The sequence below is a fragment of the Anoplopoma fimbria genome, chromosome 6 (assembly GCF_027596085.1).
Source record: "Anoplopoma fimbria isolate UVic2021 breed Golden Eagle Sablefish chromosome 6, Afim_UVic_2022, whole genome shotgun sequence".
In the NCBI taxonomy this organism is placed as follows: Eukaryota; Metazoa; Chordata; class Actinopteri; order Perciformes; family Anoplopomatidae; genus Anoplopoma; species Anoplopoma fimbria.
Genome location: NC_072454.1, coordinates 18,871,174 through 18,882,231, shown reverse-complemented (window position 1 = coordinate 18,882,231; position 11,058 = coordinate 18,871,174). Strand labels below are relative to the sequence as shown.

At 44.8% G+C, this 11,058-nt stretch overlaps 1 protein-coding gene across 1 annotated transcript; it reads left to right on the top strand.

Moving 5' to 3' along the window:
- Positions 1 to 5,944: 5,944 nt before the first annotated feature.
- LOC129092757 (transmembrane protein 121) lies at positions 5,945 to 6,895 on the top strand. Its single transcript, XM_054600772.1, has one exon. The coding sequence runs from the start codon at positions 5,945 to 5,947 to the stop codon at positions 6,893 to 6,895; it is 951 nt and encodes a 316-aa protein (XP_054456747.1).
- The last annotated feature ends 4,163 nt before the right edge of the window (positions 6,896 to 11,058 follow it).

Here is an 11,058-nt window from a genome sequence, read left to right as displayed (position 1 = left end):
TCTTCATTTGAGAATCTTCCAGCTCACTTGTGTTCGCTTGATAGTAAGGATGTGGCTGGTTTTTGTGTCACTTACAGGTGACCATGAGCTTTGTCATTAAAAGGGATGGATAAAACATAATGCCACGGTTCAAACTGAACTAAATACTTAAAAACTGCTCCTAGATGGATAAAAACAATAGTCCAAGAAAGGTACAATAAGGTATAATTGGTACAATGGCTTCTTTGTGATGGACAGGTGGTAGTGAAAATATAATTTACATGTGTTTCATTTCGCATGTCCAAAGCTGAGTTTCAGACCAAAAGACGTTATGAGCCATGAATGACGATGCTCACCCCTCACCTGTTCTCACACTGGGGGAGGGTTGTATAAAAAACAAATTTGTGCTCATGATTATAATTATCTGTCGCATTGCTGTGTTTCCAGGTAGCATTTGGAGCGATACAAGAACCGCCCCCTCCTTATATTATGCAACACCTGAACTTTAAATGTTAAATATGAGATATTGCAGAAAATTCTTAGTGTTTGTCCAGCTCTGGATATCAAGATGTCTCTCTCTGTTGATTTCTGGATCGTGGTAATAATGTCGCAATAATTCTCTTCCTCGCGGTTGCATAACACACACACATGGGACTCTGAGCGAGATCAATGAAATGCAAATACTGTTGGATCCGGGTCTGCTTTGTAGTCATCAATCCTCTGTAAGAGCTGTTGATGAGGTTTTGTCTCACATTTGACCTGACGTCATGTCAAATATAGCAAAGATAACAGCGTACACTCCTTTAGCTTCATGTTAACTGCAGTTAAATATCGTAGCTCCGGGGGTGAAAATGACCTGCACCTCTTCCAGCGTTGGTTTCTGGGGGATGGTGAGGGGATGGAGGGTAGTGCCCCCCCACTCCCTCTGATCTAATAGCCCCATGGGGGAGCAGCTTAGCCCGTCCACTTCATGCATTCCCATTTGGTGGTTAGAACCCTGATGGGGATGTTTAAGGATGGGAAGCCTTACCGCCCCCATTTGTTTTCCTGTAGGTAATCGATGGCAGACTCAGGGTTACAGCTAATGTGATTTATGTGTCCTATTTCCGCTGTTATGCTTCATGTACAAACTGTCTTTGGTGATGTAAATTCCCCCAATCTTTTCACAACTTGCTGACACCGAATCCCTGCTGCCAAACACAAGCAATTAATCCATGTTTGTGTCCATCGCCTTTCTTTGTTTTCCTGCTATCAACTCCTGCAAATCACAACATGTTGAATGTTCAGACCCTGAAACTTTATTCTGTCCGTGCAATGACAATAAACACAGAGACAAAGATAAGAAACATTTCACCCTCATTCCTTTACAAAACACGCAGGTCTCATGATAATTCAAATTGGGAGGTGTTTCTATTAGGTTTCAGTAGCACAATGAAATCAACCATGCTTCACTCTTGACTCTAAAGTAAATCATCTGCAGTCAAAACACAAAGGAAATCACATCAGCCCCTTCATTCAGTGATGCGTACCCTTGTAATTATGCCACTACCTGCAGCACTTAGGTGAACATTAATATCTCCCCTCAGCTTCGCTCCAGGGGAACATCAATGCAGTAAACATGGATTGTGTTAGAGGAGTGTGTGATGTGTTTTAAAGTTGTAAAAGGAAAACCTTCATGTCAATGGGCATACCGTGCTTTTCATAGACGGAAACAGTCGTCTGAAAAAAAAAAAGAAGCTGTGTAGACTTTGGCACAAAGAGAAAAGGACGAAAAGGTTGCTGATTGAACCAACAATTGCAATCAGCCGATAGCAGAGACTGCACTTGAAAGCCCGATTCTCTCACTACGATGGCGGGTTGTAATTTGTTATTGCTCTCCCGGCAATGTTTAGAAAACATATTTTATTTATTTATTTCAGCTGAGTTCAAGGTGCAGCTTGCAGTGTTGAATTTCTCCCATGATATCTTATCTGGCAAGACGAAGAAACACCTTTCTCAAGCTGCTGCACTCGGTTGTCAAGGGAACATTTCTGTGTTATGCTCAAATATTTGCATGAAGGCCTATACCACATTTAAAGGCAAAGGCATCGAACTAAACATTTCTTTCCTCAAAACAGAACTACTTTCTCCACAAGGGACAGCGATGCCGCTCCACAACTTCCGTACTTTGAGTGCTCTGGTTGTTTTCGGCGGATGCGCTATGTTACAGAGAGTGTATCTGGTGTTTTGTCATCTGATATCTCTTGTGTGTTGGCCTGCCTGGTGCTGAACGGTGGATGATGCAGTGTCCCTGTCCACGAGCCAAGGACAGTCCTCTGTAGGAGGCTGAGCAGGAGCCTGATGGACCAAGAAGAAAAGGGCAGAAGAGGACATACAAGACTCCTGGATGTACCTTTGTAGGCCGAAACCTCGTAAATCATGAACGAAATATAGCCTCATGTTGGCATAACAGTATCATTACATTAATAAGGACTGAGAACTGTGACACGAACAAACTGTAATAAACTATGAACAGTGAATAAATCAGCTCAAATTAAAATAGACAATACCCCAAAGAGACACCGATGTGATTCCCTCTGTGCTCATGAATTATAAACACAGAGAGAAGGAAGACAAAATGTGCTGAGCATGTATAAACGAAGATATTCAGCAGATGTGAATCAGAGTCCGAGCCCACGTTTACTGCCCTTTTTAATGGAGAGGTTATCGCAGTCTTGGACTCCACTGTGTATAACAAAAGGCATGTAAATGAAGATATACATTATAGATCACTGGGCGAGACATGGGAGGAATAACAAAGTGGGTGATAGAGGTGCTGTGTCGATACAGATTTTTAGGGGGGGGGAGTGGAACTGTTAAGATCACAGAGCTGCTCCCTCGTGGAGAAGACAAGCCATCGCCTCATTTGCATTTTATAATTCAGGCATTTATCTCACGACCGTTGCCACACAGTGACTTTGAGCCAACAGGTGGGCAGGTAGCTGTTTAGTGTCTGGCTAAAGGACACGTGGCTGATAACAGGCTGTCACAGGCATCAGACCTGTGACCTTTCATTACAGTTTTCTCACCGTGGGGCCACCCATCTCTAACCATCTTTTTGAACGTGTCGCGGTTTTTGCAAAGGAGGATCCAATTCATTACCGCGCTTGTCATGGCTCAATTATGGCTGATAAATCCAGAGGAAATAGTCAATAAGAGAGCAGCTTGGTGAAAAGGCAAAACGGCTGTTTCCACTGACTGATTTATTTTTCTATTTTTTTATCGGAGCTTTTTTTTTTTATGCTCCCATGGTAAAGTCAAGTCAAACAGCCACGACGCCGGCTGTCAGCTGATCCACAGCTGGTAAGTCCTTAACCATATTTATTCCAAAAGTCTGAATGATTGATTGCAATTATGTTCAGTTGTCATTACACAGTTGGATCTGTAGTGCAGAAACCAATACTTTCTGACTCCTCAATAACTGCCATTCATGAAGTGAGCAGTGAAAAGGGCTTCTTGCTGTAGTAATGAAAGCAGTTGGGTTCCTCTGAGGAAGGATTATCGCTAATTGGCCCAGCCGGATAAACAGAGCTAGTGGTGTTAGCATACCGCATGGCGGAGTAAACACACCAACCTTTCCCCACCTTTATATATTTTTGCATAAGTATTATCTGCCAACCCAGGCATTATCACATCTCAGTGGATAAAAAAATGCTCCCTTGACATTTAGTACCACCCAGCACGTCCCCCGCTCTCTCTCTCTCTTTTTTTTCTCTTCCAATCATGTCACTCGGCCTCCTCGTCTTGTTGTTCTTTTGCCCCCTTTGTCATCCCCTCCCCCCACACACACATCTGTGCCTCCCGATCTCCCCTTACCCCTCATCTCTTTTGGTCCCTGGCCCCATCTCAGGCTCCTGATTCACCGCTCTGTCAGGAGATCAATAGAAAGGCTCTCTGTCAGGAGGAGCCACTGCACTCCTCACCCCATACCCCCCCGCCCGCTCTCCCTCCCATGTCTCCCCAGACTGCAGACACACGGCCTGCTGGGAAGCTTGGGTTTTCTTTTGTTTTTTTCCTATACTGAAAGGCATCCCCCCCCCTCCCTTCTTCTCTTTGGATCACTTTTCATCTCTGCACCTCAAACCCGATGGAGAGGGGGGATGTACAGAGCCTTAATGGGATCCTCAAAGAAGAAGGAAACCAGGGCTCTTTCTGGGAGCCAAAAAAAAAGAAACAGCCTGAGAAAATAGGATATCAGCACAAGACACAATGTGGAAAGAAGAGAAGGATGTGAGAGGCAGAATACAAAATAAAAAAAATCAGGGTGAGAGAGAGAAGTTGTGCATTCAGCTAAGCTGCAAAAGGCTGGCTCCCCTCTCTCTCCCCCCCCACACACACACACCACCTCTCTCCACCCTCTTGAAAACTGGTCTGTCTCTCTCTTTCTCTCTCTCTACCTCTTTTCTCTCTGCCGCGCTCTGCAGCTGTGATCTGCCGAGCGTCACCTCCACACAGCAAGTGCCTTCACTTGAGCAGAAGAGGGCGAAGGAAGAGGAGCTAGTGGCTGCCTGAGAGAGAGCTCATCCCGGGAGTGTGTCTGAACGAGGCGGAGGAGCGTCTCTCTTTCTTTCTCTCTCTCTGACTTTGCAGGAGGGGATCTGAGAAGTGCACAGAGGCAGGCGGTCGGTTGGAGCAGCACAGAGCTGGCGGTGTTGGCAGAGCTTGCTGAGTGGGGACAGGGGAATCCACTGGCGCTGTTGATCCTGGTGTCCCTGGCAGAAGCTGCTTGAGCAGGAGACAGAAAAACGGCACAGCAGCCAGCAGATCTCGCCGGGAGGGCTGCATTTTACAGTGACAACGAAGCGTGGAGACAGCTGAAACCTGCAAACACACAGACGGGAAAACACACACAGCAGAGTGGGGACGGACAGTGAGACGCACGCTGCATTTAAAAGATTCACTACAACCCTTCTTCATCTGAGACACACAAACTTGCACGGACGCAAACATGTTCCATTTTCTTGTCGGTGGATGCTGGATGATGGAGAGGAAAACTTCTGGAGAGGAGATTCTCTTCTAAACAGGACTTACTGCAGAGATTTTTCCACTAAGAATAACTTTCTCGTTTTTGGGGAGTTAAACCCTCCATCTAAGCACAACACATAATAACCTCTATTCTTAGTTGCAGGAATTGAAGGCGGTCTTTTGCATTAAGATGCCTCAGCCTAATTCAGTCTGAGCAGTAAGTGGATTATGACAGCAATATTTGGGGATTTCTCTTTTGCTTGAAAAAAAAAGAAGAGAGAAATATATCCATGACTGGTGGATTTACGTCTGTCAGAGAAGGAGAAAGGATCTCTTGCGCTTTCTCCTCTCTTCTCCTGTGGATTACAGATGGGCTTTGTGATCTCCCAGTGCAGTCTCATGGATGATTGCTCGCTGCCAGTCATTGGGATAAAGTACAAAGAGGGACACAAGTGAGTATTCAGCTGGATTTTTATCTCTGCAGGCTTAAGCTTGTACGAAAAAAACAAGGGTGCCGGAAGGTGAATCTGGAATGGGAACGCACCACGGCATTTTTTTTCTTCTATTTTTTAATAACAGAAAATGCAACTCGTTGATTAAACTGCTGTGTTTGTGTTTGATGGATGCTTGTCACGGTGTTAAAGGTCCTGAGATTAATTGATTTGTACAATATCAAACCTGTATGTTTGCAGACCATTTGTCAATGGACATAATTTACTAAATGAGAGGTACCGTCTACCCGGCAGGTGGCTTAGGCACAAGCGGAGATTGATTGAAATGATCTGTGTGAATCCTATTAACGCATCCTGGACTCTGGCCAAGGCTTAAGCAATGGAGGGGAACGCCGCTGTCTAGCAGCACTATCTGATCTGCCTCCTCGCTGGACAAACTGAGCACCCGCTGCACTCCCCTCTCCAACAACACTCCTCCTCCTCCTCCTCCTCCTCTCCCCCAGGCAAGAATGGTACCTCCACCCCCCACCAACAAGCCCCACGTGTGCCTCTCCACCATCCTGATCATGAGCAGCATGGCTCTGATTGATGCCTACCTCGTGGAGCAGAACCACGGGCCGCGCAAGATTGGCATCTGCATCATGGTGATGGTTGGAGACATCTGCTTCATGATCGTACTGCGTTACGTGGCGGTCTGGGTGGGTGCTGAGGTACGCACGGCTAAGCGAGGCTACGCCATGATCCTCTGGTTCCTCTACATCTTTGTGCTGGAGATCAAGGTCTACTTTGTGTATCAGAACTACAAGGCGGACAGGAAGAGCCTGGACGCTCTGGCCAGGAAAGCCTTGACATTGCTGCTGTCCATTTGCATCCCGGTGCTGTTTGTGGTGCTTGTCGCCATCGACCACATGGAGTACGTTCGCGCCTTCAAGAAGCGCGAGGAGATCCGCAACCGGCTCTTCTGGGTGGTGGTGGACTTGCTGGACATACTGGACATCCAGGCCAACTTGTGGGAGCCTCAGAAGAAGGGCCTTCCCTTGTGGGCGGAGGGCCTGATGTTCTTCTACTGCTACATCCTGCTGCTCGTGCTGCCCTGCGTGTCCCTGAGCGAGATCAGCATGCAGGGAATCAACATCGTGCCCCACAAGATGCTCCTGTACCCCATCCTCAGCCTGGTGACCATCAACATCATCACCCTCTTCATCCGAGGGGGGAACATGATTCTGTACCGGGACGCCAGGGTGTCCGGGATTCTGATAGGAAAGAACATCCTGGCCATCATCCTAAAGACCTGCAGCTTCGTGCAGTACAGGAGACAGTTGCAGAACGCCTCGCCTGCCTTCGGGGTGGAGCTGCAAAAGAACTCGGTGGCCCACGCGCGCCCCGCCCCCACCCCTCCTCAGGTGGTCATGCAGGACCAGACGCCCCTCCCTGAGGTGACACCATGTGAACACACATGACAAAAGGGTGAGGCGGATCCTGGAGATGTCTACATGAATATCTATGACCCTCAGGACGCTGGCAGGGCACAACGTTCCACACCCTTTAGGTCATGCAGACACGACCATGATCTCCGCTGATGCTGGACTGCTCACAGGACACTGCAGACGCAGTTAGCGAGGATAGAGCAGTGTCATATCCAAAGCTGTCATGGTGCAAAAATCACTTTTGACTTTGTCAAAGCATTTCCTCTGACAAAATTCAGTTAACTGTGTATTTTTTCTATATGTATAAAAGATAAAAAAAAGCCAACTACTGCAGGATTAGAGGATATATTTTTGAATTGTGTGTGTTGCATTCTAATCTTAAACTTAAGGGTCTGTGCGCTGTGGTGTGTATTTCTGTTGCTCGGATGTTCTTAGTAGTCGAGGGCTTTAACACGTCAAAGTCAGGAGGAGCAACCAACGGGAGAATCAAAGTCGTGAAAATATCAGTTAAAGCATTGTCTTGAAAGAAGTGTGTTTTTATATGTGATTCTTTGATAAAGTATTGTGTACAAGATAAAAGGCTTTCCTGCTCTTTCACTGGCTGTAAAAAATAATAATTTATGAAATCATTTAAAAGTTATTGGTCCAATTGAGTTCATTTCACGTTCTAATTCAAATTCAGCAAATGTCCTTTAATTAATCTGGTTTAGAAAAGAAAATAGACAATGTTTTTCCCCCGCTCTGGTTCAATTTGCAATTAGAGACTCCTTTAATGCTGAAGTGGTGCCTGTGCAATGTCATTTATATTCCGTTTGAGCGAGGAGAGAAACATTTTAAATAAATTCTCTGTGCAGTTATGAGGAGGTAGATCACTGCGAGGGGTTACTGTGGTGCTGTAGCCATAGGACAGAAAAACACAGCCAATGGGCAACACTGCAGATGGATAAATGATTCCCAAATAAGGAAACCTGTTTAATATCCTCCTCAGGCGCTCAGTGACTATCTGTGCTTAGTGGCAGCAGTAGATCTTTGTAAGCACAGTTATTTTGTTCTTCACACAAAAGGACAAAATGGATACTTCGGTCCAGTGATGTGAATCCAAGCAACAGCCAAGAAAACATCATGCCTTCTAATATGACAAATATCTCTCTGTCTCTGGAAATCTTTTTTCTTTCCATCACCACCAGTTGAGTTAGAGCTGGACTTTTTTATTTAAAGATTTTCAGTAATGGAGACATTTTAGTACTTTCATTAAACAACAACTGATGATTGTCAAAAGGGCATTGAAAAATTGGAAGTGGTATTTTTTTCTTTACTGAGGGTCACTGCTAATAAAGCCAGAGATGCAAAGACAAATTGAACAATGCAGTCAGGTGGTAAATGAGGCAGTGCAACAAAAAAAATATATACTGTCAAAGGTGCCACAGTTTAAAAAAAGAAAAACACTTTTTACAATAGTCCCCTTCTCCTGTACTCTCCTTTGCATAATCTCTCTCTCACCAGTGACTGCTCGCATTATTTAAAGCAGACTGGCTGCCCATGTTTGTTAAAACCCTGAGAGCAGCAGCTGGTTATTTTCATCTGTGCAAGGCGAAGCTAGAGGAGGGTGGAAGCTTTCTGTGGCCTAAACCACCACATTAAGACTGCTGCAGCACTATTTGTCTTGGCTGATGTCTTATACAGTTAGAACAATTTAGACACTAAATATATTATTGGAATTAATTGTTTGAAAGGATAGCATTCATCCTTATACACAATGTGCTGAATAATGTTTCTGCTGAAACGGGCAGCTTTCATTGTGTGGATGACAAATAATTCCTATTAAAAAACACGTCTTTCTAGTGTGCTTTCGTGACGAGACAAAAGGCTTACATAATATTCACACAATACTGTTAAAAAGAGAATATTCAAGTCAGTGCACACTGACTTTAGTGTTGATCCTCTTCATTCTATCTTAGGCACGCATGTCTCCTCATGGTCAAAAGCACAAATTTTTCTTCAAAAGTTGCCATTCAACCAGCAGATCTTGGTTTCTGTAAGGGACATGGTCTTTATAAGCACATTCATCCCAGCATGCAAGTATGGAGGGCAGAGACAAACCCTAGATAGGTCAGCACTGCAGAGCTAACAAACAACAAAACAAGCATTCCCAGTCTCTTGTTCATGTATTTCATAGTAAAAAAAAAGGCATCTATGGGAATCAGAAGAGCACATTATGCAAACTAATGAGCAGTTGTGATGTAACAACCCCTGTGACAGCCTGCAAAGCACATTCTCGTTCGTTCCAACCCTTGATGACAGTCCAAATGCTGCACGTGTAACACAGGTACTTTACAGGAGTACACTGTTTAAACAGGCGTGAGCAAAACAGCACGTTAGTATTTCAAGTTCCGCATTTCCTTGATGCTGGCTGGGTTACCATAAGTGCGACCAGATGATGCATTACAGTCACACAAAAAACAGATGGCTGAAGAAGTGATAATTAACTGGTTTTGGCTCAGTGCAAAAGCCTTCACTCGCCAATGTAGATTCTTAAGTGTTAATCAAACAGAAGCAGAATATCAGGCGGTGCGCTGGCCCTTTTACTCCACTGTAACTATATCTGATGTTGGCAAACTATATAAAACAGCACCACTGTTCATTTGTTTAATCAAGATGTGCTTGTAGTATCCACAAAGCAGTACGGCTAGTGTTCATATCCGTATGTTTTTATCATGTACTTATGTTTTTAGGAACAAAGTGATGGTCCAGTCGTCTGGAAGCCACAAGTGTGCCGTCGGGCAGTCACCCAACCCAATCTACCCTCACCCTCCCACCCCACCCCGCCTCACCTCACCCTCTCCCCGCACTGCCAGACCCTGAATGAATGTTGCATTCATCCAGATGACCATGTTTTTTTTTGCTTTGCACTCACGAATGTTAATAAACTAGGGGAAGGCTGCTGGATGCACCTACACACTCACCACATTAACACAGACAAAAGCGGCGCGTGCCAAGCGAGCAAGACAAACGGCTGCAGTAAATTCACAGCTCGACCTTCGACGGTCTCGGATGGCAACAGAGGCTTGGAAACAAATTTATTTTTCATGGAAGGCATGTTAAAGCACGAGGAGAACAAACCGGTACAGAAAATTAATGCTCATCAAGTATTGATTCCCTTGTCCGGAGGGTAACTGATTTTAGATTTAAAAAGACCACTCTCTTAAAACAAATAACGACGGGGCTTTTATTAGACCGAGCAGAGAAAAGTGATGCTGCTGCATTGAGTGTATTTAATGCTCCTCTGTGAAGCTGTAACTTAAAGCACTGTGCATCTTTCAAATAGTTGGGCGGCCAGTTTGCATGATCACGAAGGCTTTAATCTGAAATTTAGATGCTGTGCGGATGAGCAAAGCACAAAAAGGTCAGGGAATTATTCTGCAGAGCTTGAGACTCATCCAATTCTTACTAAATATGCTATACGTACACAGATTTTCCAAGGACTTGCACATTAGCTCTCTGCAACATTTGACATCCTTGAACTATTTCGCTGAGCAGTTGCAATTATCTGTTCCTCAGTCAAAACACTTGTGCAACTTATCTTTTTTTTCCAGTGCACTCAATCACCAAATTACAGCCAGCGTAATTACGAAACGGTTTCTTCACATATACCCCTTAGACATGCATGTATGCATTTTATGAGAGGAGATCTGAGTGCATAGCACAGACGCCCCTGTAACAGGGAAGGTCTCACTATCTTGCTCATGCACAGTTCAGTGAGGATTAACAACAGCTGTGAAGTGCAAACTCGACGGAGGATCAAGCCTGTGACTCTCAGCTACAGTCTGATCTCTCTCATAATCAGGTCAGTCTGCAGGACTGCCAGCAACTTTCGGTCGACCCAACAGGGAACCCAGGTGTCGGAGATGAGAGTCGGTCGCTCAGAGCGCCGTGTAGTGCTGAATGTGAATTATGGAGAGGCGTTTAAATATTTTAAACGTGTTTCTTGAGATTTAGCATTTCAATCCCGACAATTCTGCAAGTTTTCCGTCAGAAGTTGTTGACCTGTAAAAAGATTCAGACGGTTTATAATTCTCTGTTGCTTACAGTGCTTTTTTTTCTCAGACACCCATTTACATGCAAATGTATTAGTCAAGTCCCTGAAGACCTAAAAGAACATTTGCTCAGTGGCATACTGTTAAAGGAAACACTGATCA